Source organism: Vidua chalybeata, chromosome 2 (assembly GCF_026979565.1).
Source record: "Vidua chalybeata isolate OUT-0048 chromosome 2, bVidCha1 merged haplotype, whole genome shotgun sequence".
Classification (NCBI taxonomy): Eukaryota; Metazoa; Chordata; class Aves; order Passeriformes; family Viduidae; genus Vidua; species Vidua chalybeata.
In genome coordinates this window covers 107,098,048-107,119,962 of record NC_071531.1, presented here as the reverse complement: position 1 = coordinate 107,119,962, position 21,915 = coordinate 107,098,048, and the positions used below count along the sequence as shown (strand labels likewise).

The 21,915-nt window shown below is 38.6% G+C and overlaps 1 protein-coding gene across 1 annotated transcript in view; it reads right to left on the bottom strand.

Moving 5' to 3' along the window:
- ROBO2 (roundabout guidance receptor 2) overlaps nucleotides 1–21,915 on the bottom strand; it is a 436,228-nt gene that overhangs the window by 129,252 nt on the left and 285,061 nt on the right. Inside the window, exons 3-5 of the mRNA XM_053933903.1 lie at nucleotides 15,652–15,809; nucleotides 13,916–14,036; nucleotides 4,018–4,156 (exon numbers count right to left, since the gene is read on the bottom strand). Coding sequence (XP_053789878.1) covers nucleotides 4,018–4,156; nucleotides 13,916–14,036; nucleotides 15,652–15,809 — 418 coding nt within the window. The remainder of the gene's footprint in view (nucleotides 1–4,017; nucleotides 4,157–13,915; nucleotides 14,037–15,651; nucleotides 15,810–21,915) is intronic.

Below are 21,915 nucleotides of genomic sequence, written 5' to 3'. Positions count from 1 at the left end.
CACTCTTGGTTTTTCTGCCCACACTCCCACTGTGTGGGTGGCACATTAAAAAAAATACCTCTCCCTGTTGGTGCACTTGCCACTTTTCATCTTTAGTACAATATCCATCTAATCAGACAGTGCCTATAAATGCAACTTAAAAGAGCAGGTTGTAATTTCATTAAAGATGTATTTACTGAGCTAAAACAGCTGTTCTGGGATGGAATGCAAAAAAAGGCCTAAGTGATTGCTACTCAGTCATTTTTAAGGCAACTGAAAAATACATTTGCTGAGCTAACCTCACTCTGCCGAAGAACTGGCACTGCTAACTTCTTCTGTATAAAAGGTTTAAACAGTTATTATAGTGTGTCATAAATTTTGACTTGTAATTGAAAATCTCTTCACTTCCTTTAAAAAAAAAAAGTACTTATTACTTGCTATATAATTACAGACCATGCAGCTGCTCTCCTTGGCTTCGCTAGAAAATTTGAAGACATGAAACACTGTACAATCCTTATTCAAATGTTATTAAATTGCTAGTCATAGATCTGCCACTCTCATACTGTAGGCTCGCAAATAATGTCATTTTCTTCCTGTTACCAGGACTAAAATGTAGATGAATGAAAAATTGATCCAGGCCATATTGAGTTCCCTACCACACAGGAGACCATCAGCTCCTTGGAAGGAAAGTATAAGCTCTATTTTTGTTGGGCAGACATCAAAGGGAAAGATACCTGAACATGTAGCTGGAAAAAAATTTCAATGCATAAAGACAAATTTTATTTAATTTTCAGTAGGTCTTAATCATTATGCATAGCCACAAATGTCTGAGTCACTTTGACACAATCCTTGTGCCATTTCCTTGTGTCACTTATAATGAGAAAAAACTCTATTCATGGAATAGTGAACCTCATATTGCAGCCAAAGGCATAGGACTGGTGACCCCACAACATCCTGTTCACCTCCAGTAGTTTGACATGAGTCATACTTCATTAACTATTCCCCACCCTTTGTGTACTGTGGAGCCTGTGGTGTGAGGCTGAATTTTTAGAGCAATTAAAATAAAATATACAACATGTGCCTTTGATTCACAATGCATTTCAGTCTTGGGTCACTGATTTGAAGTGGACAGCTTCTGGGAAAAGGCTTTACATACCCTAGACTTCACACTGGATTTGGATTCTCCCTGTTGGTGCAGTATCAACATTTAGATCAACAAGATATTAATTTGCTGGGACCAATTTAGGTTCTAACAAGAATTTTAAGCACTGAAGAACATAAATAATTCCTTATCACAATGGTGCAAAAGAACTATGAAAACAGTTATCATACATTACTCACACTACTGTTTTCACCTAGTATTTATCATTTGTTTAATTCCTGCCCAGTCATACACAGAGGAGCTCCATAACATATATCATAGTCTGAAATATCAAGTCAGGTCTACAGGATGTTGGATAAGTAACTTCCTTTGACCACTAGTGAGACCAATGTTTCCCAGGCATTTTAAAAACTGCTACTCAAAGAGCCACTTTAAGGTCTTAAATTCAAAATACAGACTTTCATAGTTGATTTAGATCATTGGTTCAAAACAACTTAAATTGGGAATGAAGTTTTGCACCATCAGAATAAACTGTTTATTCTCAGATTTGAAGCATAGTTATTTATATACTCCTGAGCAATTACACAGACAATTTGACAAATAGCCAAATTATTTTTTTATAAAGAGTCATGTTTTCAAACATAGTAATTTCTTTAGAAGTTGGGTTTTTTTTCTCATTTAATCCAATTGCAACTGGAGATGCTTAGAGTCCATCTGGGACCTTTATAATTAGGGCTTTAACAGCCTGAAATTATTTTCCAATTACTACTCACCACACCACTCGGTGTAGCAATACTGTTCACATTTGTCACCAGAATCACTGGCATTACTTTTCTCTTTGCTTTCTCATGAGTCACTAAAAAAACTAAAACAAGGTAAGGTGGAAAAATAGACTAGGATTTCTGAAAGACTATGGATCCACTGTCACTGATTCTGGCACTCACCAGAAGCAAATTACAGAAACAAAATGCATACAAAAATTCAGTTTGTTCCACTTCGTTGTCACTGAACTAGACACTTTTGAAAGCTGAATCAACAACAGACACATTTAAAAATCTGCTGTAATTGTTGAAACAGGTACCTACTGTAATTGTCTTGCAATTTAGAGATGAAGCCAAAATGAAATTGAAAAAATGAAAACAGACAGATGTGCAAAGAACATTGTTAGCTATAGAAACAGGAAATTTATATTGAAAGTTATAAGAGAAATAGCTCAGAGATCTGCTCAGAAGTCTTTATGCATGTGGGAAGAATAACAAAGGGAAAACCTTTAGGGCTTTATATATCACTGTAGATGTTAAAATGCTTAAAATACAGGAGCTTAGTTTGTCTTTTACCTCAAAAAATCCCTCAGTTTCAACAATGAGGAATCATTTTGACTTTCTTTCCTAATTTATAAAATTTTGATATCATAATTTTCTCATCCATCCATTCATTCAGACTATACCTGGGCAATTTTCTTTGCTGGTATTAAAAAAATCCAGAAAAATTAAGCACCATGCACCATGGTTTGGAAATGTTCACTTTTTGGACAGTGAAGATATGCTCATGTATCTTGCTATATAAATGAAAAATTATATAATAGAAAGTATACAATGCTAATTATCAGAGGCATTTGCCTCCAAAGTGCAGATGTTGGAGAAAAAGAAAGGATACAGGGATTAAAAAATATCTAATAGAAGTGCAATCTAAGCAAAGACACTGTGGGCTCATCATCTATTACTTCTGCTTATGAGACCTAGAAGCAGACAGGATTTAAAACAATAGAGGTAGCACAAAAGCAAGAATAAATGACAGAAACACAATGTATTTACTGTGGACTACTTTACAACACATAGTTGTAGCAAGCAAAGAGAAAAATCCATCCTGACATCCAAAGGTCTTTTGAAAATAATATTTTGCGTATTACATTTACACACATCTGTCATTATAATAAGCAAAACAGCTATGTCACTTTAATTTTTTTTTTATTTGCCAGAAAATTATTTTTTTAAAGTATATATATATATATATAGACACATATGTATCTAACTTACATAGAAGTGTTTTTTCTAGATTATGTATTTTTCCATTACTATATTCAACTGATAGAAAATGTCAGCTACAGTGGGGGAAAAAAGAAAGAGGCACCATTCATGCCTACTGATGAAATTAAAACTGTGCAAAAATAAATCAGGACTCATAGTGCCAGAAAGACTTGTTGGGTTGTGGAGACCTGGGTTCTAACTCCTGTTCCCAGAGCTATTTCCATGTTGAGATTTTTTAATGAAATAATGATTCAGCATCAAAATGAGGACCAAACACTGCTCTTTTAGTTGAAAGGAGCCAAACTAATTTAAAACCCTTTTGATGGAGAGATTCACTTCCCCTACTCACTAAAATTTTCTCCTCGTTTGTTCCAGACTAAATTAATCTTTCTTGAACACAGGTGGCCTGTTCCAGATTTCAACTCTGCTTTACATTTCTGCTAGTCTGGCTTTTTGTTTCCCCAAGAGGGAGGTTTCTCTCCAAGACTTAACAGACATGAACTGAGGAGCCAGCAAAGCCCACCATGCTCTGCTTGTAATTCACCTTGCCAGTGCAACAGAGCAACTTTCCTGCCAAGCTTTCTCCCCCTTGGTATCAGCACATCATTCTGAAGGCTACTATCACCATTACAGTCCTAAAACATCTTTACTGTCTCCAATAAATTCACAGAATAGCCATGTGCTCACAACACCTACACATCACTTTTCTTTCCTCCACAGGAATCCATTACCTGGACAATTCACCCAGGCTGGGCTTCCCTGCACAGCTGCCTCTGGAACAAGATTCGTAGTGCCAAAAGAGCAGCAATGAGAGAAGTAAATCTTGGACACAATGTCAAAGAACAAACTCTTAGTAGCAGGGATGGATTCCAGCATTGTGCAACAAGTGAACGTGAATGTGGCTCTCACCTTCCTCTTGGTAAGTCTGCATCATCTTTCTTCCACCGGACTGTGGGTGTGGGATCCCCCTGCACCTGGCACCGGAAATCCACGGCCTCCTCCTCCAGCACCACTTGGTTAATTGGTCGCCTGAGAAACGTGGGCCGCTCTTGAAAGAGACATTAAAATTCCACAGTGAGTCAGAGGGCTGAAATGAACACTTTTTGACTTTTCAGCATCTTGTTGCTTACCCATCCATCAAACAGAAAGGAGGCTGAGCTCCACAAATTCAGACAAGTGGAACTGATGATGTGCATAAAGAGCTAGGAAGAGGGCTGCCAGGCTGGAGAGGCAAGGGCTGTCCCATCCCATTCTCCAGCAAGAAGAGGATGGGAAGGAGGACCAGAAGGCAGCCTGTGCCAGGACAGACCGGCCACCTGCTAGACAGCAGAGAGGCCTCCGAGGCCGTGCCCTTCCCTGGAAAAGCTGTGGCTCTGCAACGCTGCACAGACAGAGCCTGAGCTGGGAGCTCCAGCTGCAGCAATGTATGAGCTGCCCATGGAGCCAGCCTGCCTTTGGCAGTGATCAATACCTTGATGCTTCAGAGGAAAATTTAAGCTCTGTGTTATGCACCTCAGGCAATTGTGAACTGTCGTGCACAGGACAGAGATTCTCTGATCCCCATCGCCAACTTCACCATGGAAAACCAAATTAAGGTCTGAATAATAACTTGTGTTTACCCTTGTTATGTTAGACTGCACAGCTACAAATAGTATTAATCACCATAATGCTGTACAGGCCTGCTTAAAATCCAGATGCAGAGCCACAATCTGATCTCAGTTATACTGCCACAAAATCCAAGTACCGGTAATTTCATCTGAAAGGATGTCACTGGGGTTAGTTTCCAAATTGCCTTTGGAAGGCACAAATTTTGTTCTGTCCTCTCAGCCATACCACACTTTTATTGTCATAAATTATTTATGTAAGTCAAACCATTATAAGGCTGGGTTTATATGAAACAGTATTTCCACTCAAGACATGGATTTATCATAAGGACATGTAAAACTGGTTACACATTATGTTTCATATTTCACTCTCAGCAAGTTAAGGGATATGATGTCACTTTAAAAAATTACTCAGAATTCACACAGATGCAAGCAATACCAGATTCTGACTCAGGAAATTTATCTTGATAACTACAGAGCTAATTTTACAGGTTTGTTATGCACAATTATTATATGCAAATAGTTTTCTTAAAAAGTTAAAAGAACATTATAAAGGTTGAAAAATAAAGCAGGCCACACTTACTGGCAGAATTACGGCTGTTTGCATGTCTTTTAATCACTTCCCTTCTGTTTATGATGTCTTATTGACTGGTTGCAATTATATGATCACACACTATTTTTCCCCCAAACATCTCCAGATTGTTGGTATTCATTTAATGAGCAGGTGTTTAATACTTTGCTTTAGTTGTACTGTTTAGAGGGCGGCCTCCTGCCTTACTACTCAAAATGTACTTCAAAGACAGAATTATTAATTTCCTCATGACCTCTATTACACCTATCTTAATGCTTTATAATCACCTCACTTATTTTCATAGCTCCTCTCTGAGGTATGATAGAGATCTTAAAAGTATCTGCTAAATTTTGGTGTTCAAACTGAGCCACAAAACTGACAATTTTTTTTTTTTTTTTTGAGGGGATGGGGAGGCGTTGGATGGAAATGAAGTTTTAATTTTGTGTGTTCAAAGCTCAGCTTCCATTAATTCAACTGCAGACAAAAAGTGTTCATCACTTTCACAAATCAGAGTATCAGTCAGAAAATGAGGAACACAAAACCACCTGTTAGTAATTATGTAAATGAGTGACAGCATCACACAGGAATTCCTTATTAGCAGGCAAACCTATTGGCAGGGGAAAACATACTTTGTCAGCAGAAGAATAGACATGCTCAAGAATCTATAGCACCTTTCCAGATGATAGAGATAAAAGCATGGCTAACGGGCAAAGATTCTTCTCCCCAAGCCATTGCTTTTGTCCTATTCCTATTCCTGCCCAGGATCTTCAGATTCCAGCAATGTTTGGGCAGGTAAATTCATTTCCAGCCTCTCTGCTTATATTGAAATCTTTGTAATTTCCCATTTTAAGTCAGTGTACAAGCCATATCCAGCTCTTTGTAATTTCCCATTTCAAGTCTGCGTACAAGACCTATCCAGCTGTTGTTTCTTTAGTCATTTTATCTTTTTCTTTTAGCCCAGAAATATCACTTTTCACACCTGGAACCCAGCAAGTTCTCAAGTCCAATTCCCCTTCCAACTACCATGCCTCTCCCTTTTCGTACCTTACAGAAAATGGACTCTTCTCCACTGAGTGTTTGGTCTGCACTTAAACTGGAGCTCCTTTTCCCCAGGTCACCCAAATACAGACCATCCACAAACTTAACACAAGAAAAATCAGCTGAAGTACCCAAGGATCCTTCCAGGAAAGTGACAGCAGCAGGAACACAGTGTAGATACAGGAAAAAACCGCCCAGATCTCTATTAATGGGTTCTCTGGTGTATGAATTGATGACTCTATTACTTTTTTTTTTTTTTTAGGCAGGTCCATATTTCGTTAAGTTTAGTGAAAATCCTCTGGACAAGCCAAAAAAAGAGTACATCTCTGGCATAGTGTAGCTATTTCCCAACATATTTTAGGTACCTGATATTCAATATGAGGCACCTGCACTTCTCAGGACAAAAAGCTTCCTCCATTCCTCTCATTCCTGCCCATTTCACTCCAGTTATCCTCTTGGCCTCCAACCTGCAAGAACTTCAACATTCTTAGAGAAGAGTGAATTATTTTGTCAATTTAATTTTGTCAACTAAAATCAGTTTTCCAGTTAGGCATGGAAAATTTTGGATAAAGCCATTTTAATTTGATAAACTTATTACAACTGGATAAAGCAAAAAAAAAAAAAAAAAAAAAAAAATTAATCCTAATGCTAAGTAACATACTTGGCCCATCTGTAACTATGAGAATCTGGATGGGAATATTTTAATAATGCACTTTATGCAAATTTTCAACAGCATCATTTTCACAACTTCTCTCCTAAGAAGAGCTTAGACCAACTCCTGCTCTCAGCTCATACACAATAATCTTCATTTTGCCATTTGTTTTTCAAGACATGATCCTAAACTAAGAAATTCAGATCCAGATCAGCATTCTAATTGGTGATTTAGAGAACCTAGTTCATCCCCACTGAATTTAAACAACTCTGTGTTTGTCTGTACACTGGCTTGATCTGCATACAAAAATCATTTTAGATCAGGTTTACAAAAGCTGTGTGTAAACAGCTTAGAAATGAGAATGTGCATACTTATGAAATTGCTACTTGTGGCTGTAAATTCTCCTGTACAGGAGATGAGAAAATAAATTCCTGTCTCATTTTGAGGAGAACCCAGCTGAGGAAAAAGTAAATGGCCCTGAGGTCATTAGATAAATCACTGGATTCCACATCAAGGCAATTTAGGAGAATACACACATGTTTGTTTCATATCAGCTTCTAAAACTGTATATTTTCAAAAAACAGTTAAGAAATTGCTAGAAAATGAATAGCTATGTAAGGACAGAGCCCAGTAAGCAAGGACATGCAAATACCAACTGCTGTTTCCATTTTTGCATCATCTCTGCATTTTGCACAGCGTGAATCAGGAAAGAAAAAGTTATCTCTTATGTTGTTTCCTGTATTTGTATCACTCAGAAAGCCCCTTGAATATGTCCAATAGATAATTATACAGCTATAAAGTGATCAGAGTGAATGCCATTGCCAATGCAATTAACATTCTTTATGTGATATTAACTGGATTTGAGTCACCTGCATAACTTGCTTACAATGTTAATCTCTCAGGAGACAGAGCACTGCTTGCCCAAGCATGCTAAATAAAGAAGGTTTCTTTGCACAGCCAGGTCAAACTTAGTTTCAGAGCTAGTCCTGGGTAAAAAAAAAATAATAATGTTCTTTCTTTTGAAATGGTTTACCCATAAATAAAGCCTTGTGGTATAATTAAATATTGTTACTCTGTCAACAGCATCCAAAGCACAATATATTTGAGAAACAACAAGAAAGGGTGATAAATTAAAATCATAGGCATATATAAAAATTTTTAATATAGCTATTTTATAAGCTTTCACTGAGTAAATAAAGTACCCACTTCCCAGACTTTCTCTGATGAATATTAAGAATCTTTGAAGAGAACTATAAAATAGGTCATGGTTATATGTCATGTCAGCCAGTCATGCTATTACTAGGGTGACCTTTATAACTTCAGAATAAACTTTGCTTGCAGTTATAGAAGGGGATTGTTAATGCAATCTGGACACACACCTACAATCTGTTGCAGTGCTTGAGGTATGTCCTGCAAGGAAACCCTACAGATCTGAGCCAGAAACAGCAAAATGCTTTTCTTGCTCTGGGTGCTGACACAAGTTAACCTCAGAACTCAATTTTCCCCATATTTAACAATTGGTCTGAGTATCACAGTCTATTAGAGAGACTCAGATGACCTTCAGATGTATTATTGCCCTTTTCCTGTTCCTCAAAAAGTTAGACAGCCATATATGGGGCCTCAATCTAATTAAAATGATCCTAACTACCTTAATATATTTTCTCTGCTGAGGCAACTGCTAGAGTGAAGGATTTGATGGTCTTCATAATGTAGAGCCTCAATCTGATTTAGAATTGTTCTTGTTTTTTCTGTCTTTGCTAGATAGAAGACATTGTTTTAAAAATGTTTTTGTGTTCAAAAAGAACATTAAAACACAAATTAAAAGGCTTTGGGGAGGGATTTAATAGCAAATAGTTACATCTAAAAGCTTTTTGCACTTTAGCATTCTGATTCAAAAGGGAAAAAAAAGGAAACATCAGATGGTTGGAAGTACGTTTCACTTCAGAATGCTGTCAATAGCATAGATATTTCATTAAATGCAATGTGATCTGGATGAAGTAAAGCTCTCTGCCAAAAAAAGAACATGTGGAAGAAGACAGGATATTACGACCTCACTAAATTTACCTATGTTGGCCAAATAAATGAAAACAGAATTGCAAAAGAATGTGGTTTTATATTTATAGACATTCTTCTACTTCATCTTTTTAGGCACTTTTCCCTTTTTCATTTGAGAAATAAGCACTTGTGTAGACATCTCAAACTCCTACACTCCAAGCAGCACCCAACCCAAGGCATGATGAGCTTGCACAGTCAAGGGATGGAACACCACTAAGAGGCAAATGCAGTAAAATGAATGTTATCAGATGCTAGTGGTTTTCTCCTTTTATATAAGTCTACAATCATGTTAATTACAGTTTTTACTGAATGTTACATACAGACTTTGGGGACCAAATCAGACACTTTTTTCAGAGCTGTATCATTATTCTATAACAACTTCTTAGTATCTGTGGATAACAAATAATCTAAAGCTAAACTGGCTTTTTGCTAACTGCCACAAGTAGACTGCAAGTGGAAAATACAGGGATTTGATGAAAACCAGGAGGAGATTTGATCTGAAGGACAAAATACACACTGCTGATTTCTCTGTCTTGACCTATGAATGTATCCCTGGTTTTGGTAGATTTTTCCATGTGACTGGGAAAGCTTTCCAGGATACAATGGGTCAAGACTCTGCTAAGGCCTTCCACATAGGCAGAGCTCAAGAAAGCAGAATGGGGCACAGTGTCTTCATTAAAGGGATTTAGGGGATTTTTTTCTTCTAACACCATGTCATCATAGTAATTCTTTTTCTGAAACTAGGGTTTCTCTTTCAGTCTGACAATATCTACAAAACATCAAACACAAATACTTCCTCAAGCATCAGACAAGAATACCTCTTCATCCCACAGGACCTTATTAGCTGAAAAAAGGTTCAGCTATCAAAGATAAAATCAAAGATTAATCCAAAACAATCTCTAATATGTCCAAATTGACATATCTTTTAAAGGTATTTTTTACTCTTCTTACTTATGCTTTATATTCTTTTGAGGCTCTTCTAAATATATCTTTTTCCATTGCTTGATGCCAGCCTCTTGAAGTTGATATACTACGGCTTTCATTGATTTCTGAGCTTTAAAATCAATATACAAGATATACCTTTGTACATCCTCTTCAAACATGCCATTTTAAGTGCAAAGGGAAATAAGAGAACATGAAACAGTTAACTTGAAAACTTATCTCAGAATGGTGAAGTAGCATGACAAAATGATAAAGGTTATCATAAAGAGTAATTCCTTCTTTATTTAATTTCTGGCTCCATATTATGTATTTACAAACAAAGCTTTCTTACAAATTGGAATTAAACTGTTTCTGTTTTGCATCTTGCTTTAATTCTGTTCAGCCAAGGGCTGTGAGCCCAAACACAAGCAATGCAACCTAATTTGTATCACTTACACTTTGGAAATTGGCCTTTAGAATAGTGCGCACACAATAATCAAGTCCCATGTTGCCTCTTTTTGTGAACATTAGGACTGAGGTTATTAACTTCCTTTAAAGTGTAACTTAAGACTGTGACAGACCCTGTCTTTGTGCTTTACTCCAAGATTACACCTTGGAGCCTCATAAAGGCAAAAACTAGCAGTAATGCTTGAAAAAAGAAGACTAACAAAATGTAGTGCATCTTCGTCACTATTCAAAACACAGTTTTGGATAACTCTGCTTATGTGATCTTTATGGTATTTTACTATGAAAGTTTGCCAATTTTCTGCTAATAGAAGAATCATGACTTGGGAACAAAACTAATGCAATCTGCATTGGCACTACCAGTTTACTGTTAGGAGTGCCTAAATGTTGAAAACAATGCTTCCTATGCAGATAAACTTGGGGAAAAAAAGTGAAAGTTCTACATGTATTATTCATAACTATCTGTCAGTAAAGGTTATTGAATGGGTACCTAGCCAAATGGACATATTCTGCACATGGGAAAATTTTATTTTCTCCCCCTACTGCTTCCCAAGGTTCTTATGACCCATTTATTTTATTGTTTTTAAACTCAGGAAAAGTGTAATCTTTCAGGCTAGGCTTCCATGCTGTTCCCCTTGGGCCACCAGTTCCCACCACACTGACTCAGTTTTTCCAGAGGCGATGCCTCAAGCTAAATTTACTGTACAGGGAGCCAGAGATCTGTCACAAGTCACATGCAGAAGTTAACTTCAGGTATTACAGAAAAACTTGCAAAGCCAAAAGTAACAAGTAGATGGTTTCTGGAAAGGTTCGAGAGCTAGTATGAAAGAGTTCCTTAATATGTTTACTAAGGCTCCCTTCACACTGTGGAAAAGGTTTGGAAGGTTGTTATTTGTGAAAGGAATGAAGACATGACTGATCAGCTAATTAATATACATTCCTTTCTGGAATCAGCACAAGCTATAGGCTTTCCAGTCCCCTATTAAAATTCTCCAAGTCACTCAGTCAAAATCTCCTTATTTTTATTGTGAGGTCCATTTTCAAGTACGTTCAAAGCAGTTACAGTTTGGCACATGAATTGCATGTAAGTATTTCTAGTATATTTTTCATCAACATTTGTAGATGTTGATGAAATGTTCCTCAGACCTGTGAGTCATATTAGAGGAAGGCTGAGGACCTAACATATGATCCTGGTGGTTTTGCCTGCATTCAGTGAAACCAATTTGAACACACAGAGCCAATCTGACATTTCCCAGAGTCATTGGATTTATTGGATTTATTGTGAGTGCCTAGAGTGATTGGACTGTCCAGTAGATACATTGCTTCCTGGAAACATCATGGATAATGCTCTCCAGTCACTGTGCACATCCCTGCTCACACATGGGCTTCTGCCTGGAGTTCAGGAATGGAATATAACTGCTGGAAAGCAGGGACAAGTCCCCTCCTTTTGTACGGAGAGGACCAGGACTACCCTGGACACGATGTTACAGTGAGCCCAGTGCACCAGCACAGAGCTTCAGGGCCAGGAAATGGGCACAGGGCAGCCAAACCATCTTGTGAGACAGCAGGTCATAACCTAAGCACCTGCTTCCTGCATGGTATCTTTGCACAGCAAAAAGGAAGATGGGGAGGTATCTGGGAATACCCAGATAGAAGGATAAATGTAGATAGGAAGATACCGCAGTAGGGAATTTTAAATACAATTTTCTTCAGCTAGTCTAACACAATTAAGAAGGATTAAAATATCTAATTTCATTTATTGCTGATTTTGTTTGGTATTCACCAAATAGTTTTAGATTGTATTTTTGTAAGTTGATTGCTATGATTATACTCTGTAAAAAAATCAGAATATTGTAATTGCTTATGTATTATTTTACATATCAAGACAAACCTAATAAGTTTCATAGCTCTGCAGGACATGAAATTACATGCACATTTCAGTTTTCATTCCTACAGTTCAATGCTTTTTAACAAATTATTTTCTTAAGGATTTCTTAAGGCTTTGTAGTTTAGGACTGCAATCTGCTTGCTATCCACAGGGAGTATTACCAGAGATTAGCAGTACTTAAACTGATGAAGGAGATATGTCATGTCTCTTTTGCATCTGTATAAAGCTACAACTCTAACAGACTGGCTGCAAAGGGCATTTTAATTTGACAGAGATCCTTTCTCTTTTTTTTTTTTTTTTTGGCAAGGTGAATAATTCTGCCTTTAAAAGCCACATTTCCATGAATCCAAAACAAACCAGTTGGAGTGGAAGCCTTTTTAGTCTAGAAATGCTGAAAAGCAGCATATCCTCAGAAATTCGTGGATCTTGTCTAGCAAAAATCTTTCTCTGACTTTTGTGAATCACATAATAGATATTCTCTTTTTAAGTGGATAAACAAATGCTGAATCGCACATACATGCAAAAACTGGGATGGCACTATGTGTGACTGGGTTTTCCAGTGCACCCTATCAGGCAGAAGGTGAAAAACTCTGGAGTATCTGCTTCACAAAGGACCTTAGGATTTCTATTAAATGTCTCTCTGGGGTTTCAAAGGGTCTTGTTTGGAATTTCAGTACTGTATCAAAAAGGTGTAGCAGGATAGAACATTAACACTATTTCTCTCTCTTTTGTCAGCATGGACATATTTCCCTTATCAGCAGGGGTTTTTTCCTTATTGATCATCCTTTGTTTGCTCAGAACCTCTTGACTAATTCCTACAAACCCACAACTGTAGGATGTACCACAGCATCATTTTGTGGCTTTGCTTCTTATCCAGTTGTTAGCAGGATGGATCCAGCTCTAGGCTGGGTTATTACTCTGTTCTTGATCTGGACCCTAACCATGGGGCAAGTGCTCCTAACAACTTCTTGCCTTGCCCATCGGGTCTAGGAGCTCTTTCATGCAGCAAGCTTATTCATTTTTAATTCAGCATCACCAAAAATCTAAATGCTGCCCTGGCTTACAAGAGGAAAAGCTGTTTCAGGTCCTCTTAAAAACAAATGCCAAAAGTTACTTTAATATATTCAAAAATTTGATTTTGGAATTGTCTCTAATGATGTTTTTACTGATCAAGTGAGTGTTTTTGTGCTTTCCTACAAAGGTTTGATTTCACAACCCCTCAGGAAGATGGAATTATTTAAATAGGCAATCCTGGTCCAAATCTCTGGTAAGCTTGCATTGTCAACTGTATTAGAAGTAGCTTAATTACACTTGGCCATTCTGTGAGGGAGAGCATTGTCCTGCAATAACATCTCTGGTTATGCACATCACTGTGGACCTCCAATCAGACTGAAACTATGTGCTTAGAAGGAAAATGTTGAGCCACCACAGCTCCATCATTATAAACTGCAGCCTTTGAAACCTGCTCTCCTTCTGAAGCTGTGAAATGCATCTTGAGCAGTACTGCTGTGTTTTGTTACCCTTGCTTTGTCTCATGTTTTGAGGAGCCACCCAGGGTAATTCAGCCTGTGACATTTGTAGGGAAAAAGCAATAAAAGCAGGGGTGTCTTTACCAAAGACAGTCAGCTCTGCAGGGTCACTGTCGCGTTCCCCCACCATGTTGGTCCCCACACACGTGTACATTCCTGCATCACTTTTTCTGGTGTTGGAGATCATCAGCTTCCCACCACGGATCTGTTTTGAAACAAGGAACACATTTTTAACTTCAGGTAAACAAAATACATCAGAAAAAGTGCTACCTTCTCGGGCAACAAGTTCCACAACCAAAACATTCTAAACTTTTGTTTGTAAATATATGTATAGTTTTAAAATTATATACTTATATATTTAAATATCTTTAAGCTGTTCTAGAACACATTTTTATCCCACTAATTTTAATTTGCAACTAATTTCGACTGCATTTGATCTTGTTCCTTTGACTTTCATCAGATTCTTTACATTTCAAAGATTACATTTCTTGCTGTCTCTTGGCAGCACAGAGTACTTTTATTTCTTCTATGGTAATATGTAAAGCACTCTTGACATCTCTCTGAAAAAACAAGGCAATTTGACTTAGTTTTACTTAGATAATTTTATTTTACTGGTGTCTGAACAGTTTCCTTGATCACTAATAAAGACAGATTTTCTCTTCTTGTTGAGGCAAACAGACTGAATCTGGCCCAAACTGGGAATTCACCTGACAGTTAATACTTTCTTGGCTATAAAGGGTGCTTACAGAGAGAAAGAGCAGGGTAGATGAAAGAAATAAAGTAAAAATTTGTGGCTTGTGAAGTCACAGTGTCAAAGGTTAGACAATGGGGTGCTTCAAAATAAGCTGAGAATTTAACAAAAGAAACTTGAGTGTCAGGGAATGATAGCCAGTTCTCTGCCACTCCTTGCTCTTCTACTCTTGAGTAGACCCTAGCACAGAGAGCCTGGTCCACAAACAGCAGCAGCTCAGATTCTTTGGCTTGGAATAATTCCTTAGGGATTCAGAGCCACTAACAAGCCTCCTGATAGTACTTCCATGTTGAATAAGGTCAGCACTGAATCATTCTATACAACATAAAACTTTATTGAAGAAATATTAATGGTGAAAAGCTAAGCATTTAAAAATTAGGAATAAAACATGTTCTCAACCCCTTAATTTATCCCATTTGCTTGCATGGACCATGATTTATCTCTAATCACTTGCTAAGTTCAATATTTCTGCTGGATCCTTTTTCATTCAGTGCAAGAAATGAACGGCCACAGAACTCAACCAGTGTTACTCATTTGCTCAACATTTATTCCTTTTCAGGAACCATAATTCATTAGAGTATGACTTCAGCCTACATTTAGACACATCCAAATTACCGCAATAGCTATAACTTTATTGGTATCATTTTAAGATGTTGGGTTTTTTCCCTGGTATTATTTGTGCACCTCATAGATTTGACCGAATTTACTTATAAACACATCTGATATTCTCTGTTTGGAAAACTGAGATGTAGAAAAGGTAAAACCAAACTGGTCAAAGACATCCACTAAGTCCTTCACCTAACTGAGCACCTTCTATGACTGAATCTCCAGCTCTAATGGACCCCCATTACACTGGACTTACAAACCAACCCTCAAAGAAACTCAAGCTGGAGAGCCAGACTAGGAGCAATAAACAGTCTGCCCCCCTCATTTGGGAAAGCTCAGAGAGGCAAACTGCCAAGAATAACAACAAATTTCTATGGGCAAGGCTTTAAGGCTGTGTAAGTTCTGCTGCACCCAGCTGTGGGCCCTGTGTCCACAGATAAAAATCCACCTGAGCTGTACTCACACTGATCCGCTCCTCTCTGTCGTCAATGCGGACTTTATCTTTCTTCCAGTAGATGGTGGGCTCGGGGTGCCCTCGAGGCGGCTGGCACTCCAGTATTGCAGGCTCTCCAGCTGCCACCACCACATCCGTAGGGTTTTGGCGGAAGTCATCCCGTAGCACTAGAGCAATAAATGAAGGGAAGAGGAAAAAAAAAAATTAACAGAAGTGATGACATTGTAAGTGGAGGAAAAAAAGAATGTAGAAACACATATTATTAAATAAACAAGTATCAACCATTATTAGTGGATGACTTGGCTTCTTACACTGACTGTAAAAGATCTCAAAAATGAAGCTGGGCAGATATGCCCTTTCATCTAGTGGAGGCAGACTTCACATACAGGGCTTTTGTTCTCCCTTAATTTTTTTCTTTCCAGATAGGAACACTGCTCTGTATTTAAGTTACAAAGATGTGTAGCACCCATTACTCCTCTTAACCCTGACAGGATCACTTTCCATCATGACAAAAGTAGCTCTGCAGATTGGATGTTGAGTTCTTTTCATGACAGAAAACAACCTGCTGAGTATCTGCCTTGTCTGGGTCTCCAATTCCAGCACAAGGTAAAAAAGGGGCAGAACTAATACTGAACTGCAGTTAGACCTTGGCTAAGGGCATTGCCATTATTACTATTATTGTATTTCTGGCACATACATGCTAAAATGGTCACCAGTTCTGAAAGGTGTCAGAGAAATAAAACTGACAGTAATGTATTTCCAGCATATTTATTTATTCCTTCTATATTTTTAGTTCTAATATTTTTGCCACCTTGACCAGCACTATCCCACTACATTGAAAAGAAAAAGCATTTAAATCACCAAGCTGTTTGAGAACTAAATTAGGCAACACAGGCCAGCTTCTTATATAAATCAAGCCCCTGTAAAGGATTAGGTCCAGCTAGCTGGCTTCAGTGTGTTAGAATGATATCCACTTCATCCTTATTCTTCCATGTGTGTCCTAGTCTCTAGGTTAATTGACATTCTTATAAACATAAAACTGAAAATAGCTCTAGATGAGCTACTGAAATAGAATTTAGGGCACTGCCCCTCCTTGAATTTCAGCTATGCATGGCTTTCATTACAGCTTTAAAACAGTTCTCACCCTTAATGGAACCAAGGCCCTCTGAGAAATTAGAAAACACTGTATCCTAGTGAAGGGGCAAGTCAAGAAGAGTTCAACAGAAATTGCTCAGTCTCATTTCATAAGCAGAGATAATTTACTGCTTTCAATGTTAATAAAACATGCCCCATTTTAACATTTGGAACTGAGTATTTTTCTCTTCTGTAATAAGCCAGAAGAAAAATATGATTAATACATACAAGAATTGATCTCTGAATAGTCTGAGGTGAGTGGGCTGTATATATCTGGCACTCAAAATGACATGGAGGTAACTTTTATTATTCTCCATTTTGGGATACACAGGTAGATCCCAGAGGAAGGAGGGAATTAATTGGAAGTTAATTCCTTTTCTAACACACACACACACACAAAGAGTGACTATTTAGGTCTTGCTCTTGAAGCATAAAATAAAAGTGACAGGAGGCAGCTGGCAACAAATGCAGCTCTGGCAAGAACCCGTAGTCTTCTTAGGTGACACGCCCAATAGACAACAAAAACCTCAATCCCCAAATATTTCTGCATAATACAAACCTTCTGATTCACAATAATCAAATTGGCAGAAATGGAATTTATACAACTTCAAGATCAAGTGGAAGAAGTAACTTATGTAATGCAGAGCACAGAATTAGCATGATGAAGATAATGGGCTGCTGACTACTGGCAGTAGAACACTTTGGAAAACCAAGAAAGTCAATATAATGGGAATGTCAGGGAAAGAACCAGAAAAAAGCCTTACAAAATCATGGTTTTTAGGAAAGCAGCTTCATATGTCTCTGTGATCCCCATGATACACAGGAGGAAAAAGTACTTCTAGACAATACTATGCCCACATTTGTATAAATGGTAAATAGATAAAAATTAATTTCTGCTAATATTATTACACAGAAAATATATATTATTTTTATTGGCTTGGTTCTACTTGTAATTACAGAACTTCAGTGCAAAGTCATTAGTGGAAAATCCCCAGAAAAATCAGCAGATCACACCACATAATGGCTTTATACTCCTGACTCCTAACTCCTGGCAGCGATATTAAGGAAAGCATTTTCCTTGAACATTTCACACTGTTATATGAACCTGACAAACACAGTTTCTTGCAGTGATACACAGCAAATTACATTAACTTTCTCTGAATCATCCCAGCAATTGTGTAAGGTTCCAATCAGCCTCAGAATATGAGGCTAAGAGGTGATTTGATTTTATCACGTTCCTTTACCCAAAGTCGCTCTGCAAAACTGGCTTGAATAGAAGACAAAATTGATGCTACAGGCTTTGCTTAATCTTGCTCTGTACCTCAGCACATACCTGAATCTTGAATAGGTATATCTCACCATTTCCATCTAAAGCATTCTGTGTTTTGGAGGAAAAAAAAAAGGTTGGAGAAAAAAGAAATAGAGAAAAAATAAAGCAGAGACAGAAAAGCAAAGATAAGAGAAAATGCATGAAATATAAATTAAAGTGAGAAAATAACTCAGAGAGGAAGAGGGGAAACATTTACTTTAGGGAAACAAAAAAAAGAAAAAGCCAGGTAAAGGAAGGGAAAAAGAAGAATAAAAGCAGAGAGAAAAACAAGGTAAAGAGCAAAGAGCTCAGGTAAGCTATTCCTGTGATTCAGTATTTTAATGCAATCTAACAACAATGAAATAAAGCACAGATGTTAATTTGATCAGCCCAGTCACCCCAGAACATCCAAATATCACTCCAAGAGAGAGGGAGCAGGGAAGAGGAAGGCAGAGCACGAGCTGGTGAGCTTGGCTGTCCTCCTGGAATGACACAGGAAGCCACAGAAGGAAGAACCATCAACAAGTTGAGTTCACACGTACTAGTACAGTAAATGGAAAAGTTGCAGCACATCTTGGTGCACTCACCATACCTAATGGTACAACCATCTGTGAAAACAGAAAAAATGATTGCGAGCTGCAGAATATTCCTCAGCCAATTATCCACAATTGCTGGCTACTTCCAAATAACTATTAGTGTGCCTGAGCAGACTACCCTCTCCACACACAGGCAAAAGGCTTTTGTTCACATGAGAGGCCAGCCATCCTCAGGGCCCTTTTGGCAGGGCACAAGAACTAGCGTTTTAAAAATTCAACACAAGCAGCACTATGTTGCCACCAGCCTTCTCTTCTTCATTCTTTCTTGGATGTTCTTGCTTGGCTTTATTCCAGTTTCACAGACAGCTCCCTTCGTGCTTGCATGGGTGTTTCCCTGCATTTTTGGGTGGTACCTCACATTCTTTACTGTGACGGTGGTGAGGCCCAGGAAGTTCTGGATGCCCCATCCCTGAAAATGTTCAAGGCTGGTCTGGGTGGAGCTCTGAGTGACTTGGTCTAGGAAAGGTGTCCCTGCCCATGGGATACTGGGTGATCTTTAAGACCCTTCCAAGCCAAACCTTTCTGTGATTTTATGACTAAACAAGAGGTGCCAAAGGGGAATATGGCCTCCCCACACTGCATGCCAGCTCTGGGACCACAGCACAGCTGTACCCCAAGGGCTGCTCCCCCTACCAGTCTGACAGCAGCACAAACACCCTCACATTTCAAAAGGCAAAGCCTTGCAAGGGCAAAAGCTTCCAGATGGCTGAGCCCCACTGTCTGGAAAGGCACCAAGGGAGTGGAGAGCTGCAAAGAACAGCTAAAGCGTACACGCAGCCTACAACGGCGCTGCGGACTAAAGTTAATTAAAGTTTGATCAGTCTTTTTGTGGCTCAAACAAGCTGATGGTGCTCAAACAAGACGGATGTCTGCGAGCAGTCACGGCAGTCTTTAAGGCAAGCAAAGCCCCGCACGGCCATTTCCAGGTAGCCAGGAGTGTACCCAGGGAAAGGGAGCACATCCAGCAACGGGATAAACAGGCGGAGCACGCACCTGCCAGAGCGAGGGATGAGGGGAAAGGAGCAAAAGGAGCCCCCGCTCCCAAGGCAGCTTAGCCAGCACCTGCCAGCTTAGGCCCAAATCCAGGCCTCGGTCAAACTGATGCTCGTAAACTCAGGGAATTACATGGAAACTGAATTAATTTCCTCGGCTGAGGTTCCAGCAATTTGTTTAAAGGAAGTGGAGATAAAGGCACGATGTTTATGGGGTAGGAGGGAAGGTGGCGGGGTCAAAATTATTCTAGGCTAGATATCCATGCCTTAATCCTTCTTTCCAGCTTTCAGGCCCTTAGAAAGAAAACATTTTTATAGGATTTACATTTACATGATGATTACAAATAACCATCTGTCTGCTTCCACTTTTTCAATCTGGTCCATGTCCCATGAGCCCCCAGCCTGTGGTCAGAGCAGCTAAGCTGGAAGGAAGAAGTGGATGCCCGTCAGGAGACTTTGGGATAATTGCATTCTTCTCCCACCAGCGCTTGTCTCTCTACCTCCTCCCCCTCCATGTGCCTGGTGAACATCTGAAATTACTGGGGACAGGAGGGAGGGAAAGAGTATCTTTGTTGCCTTTTTCAATGAATTATAATGTCTTAAAACACAGCTACATCTGTTGTGCTGACTGGAGGGTATAAAGAGATATCGAGTAAATATTAATGTGCTTCTGTGACTTGTGTCCTGGTAGCTCATCTTCCCCCTCCTGTCCTGTTCTGTGCTTATCTCAGAATAATATTATTCTCATATAAAGATTTTACACAGCCACATCGGTGGTGGTTTGGTCACCTGCCACACCATAGGTAGGTCTCCTCTAATCCAAGGCACTTCCCCACAGGCATTTTCCTAAATCCTCATCTCTCTGCCACTGCTTTGGCACTTCTCCCCTCTGATACATACTGATATGAACAATCGACATGAGTTCTTAAGTCAAATAACTGCCCAGATGTCATGCAGTGGACAGATTAAAGGATTATTATACTTTAGGTAGCATATGGTGCAGGGAGGTATTTTAGATCTTGACTAATGTGTATGATCTGCTGAAATGGTCCCTGAGCAAGCCAGCACTACCTGCTGAAACAGGGTGACAGAAAAAAAACCCCAAGGGGTCACAGACAACTTCCCTTGTGAAGAATAATAATATACTTTGTTTGAAGATGCTCCTGCCCGACCTCTTTGTTTCAGCAACTGTCTCTGCCTCATTTTGTAATGAAAACTGTAACAAAAACACCCAACCTTGGCAATAGTCCTAGGCAAGACTCTCAGGGAGTTCTTGAGCTCCCTCTGCATGTGCAGAGGAAAAAGCAGCAGCCAGGAAAAAAGCTGCTACCTTTAAAAAAAAAATATTATAAGAAGCTATGATTTTTTTCCTCCCATTTTTTCCATACTTTGCCTATCTCTTGATACTGATACTGCCTAGCAGACATGAATGTTTGTTAATATACCATGACTTAAATATGTTCAGAAAAATGAAGCTTCAAGTCCATGAGATTCATTTTTAGAAGTGTTAGGATGTTTTCAAAAAGCCTAGCAGCTTCAACAATGTTTGATTAGTAAGGTACCTAGAAAACAAAGTAACGATCAGCACAGAGATATCTGCATCAAGAAACAAAAGGAGAATCTTCTTCCTTGCCAATTCAGCAACATTCTTTGGCCTCATCCCTTTTTCTCACTCAGTATTTCATTGTGCTTGCCCAGTACTTGCAGCTCAAGGTAGCTTCAAAGGCCTCAGTAAAGATAAAAAATTGGAGAAAACCCTGACACATCCTCTACAAGTTTTAACTGTTCATATACACAGATATAGACATACAAAAAATTATGATGAACATTAATGTCTAAATGTAAAAGTGTTGCTTCCAAAGACAGAATATATTAAACCAGGTGAACAGAGAATTACAGTTTTGAGGTGGGTGAAGTGACAGTGGCATTCCAAATAAAGAGAGATTCCAAATGGAGTCAGTGCGATATAGCTGGTTTTTTGCCTCTCCTCTAAACTGCACTCCAACTAGCTGACTGTAAAAAGGTCAGGAAAGAAGATGGACTTTTTCCTTTCTTATTTGCAGCACACACTGCCAGGAATCAGACTTTGAAATCTTTCTAGCCCAGTTAAGGGCACTGCCGACCTACTTTCCCTTTTGCACAATTACACAGATATACAAATGATAGTTACTGCAGACTTTAGTTTATGATTTCTTTCTGATTTTTTAAAGGCTGCTGTTTGGACTGAATTAAGCATATGCAA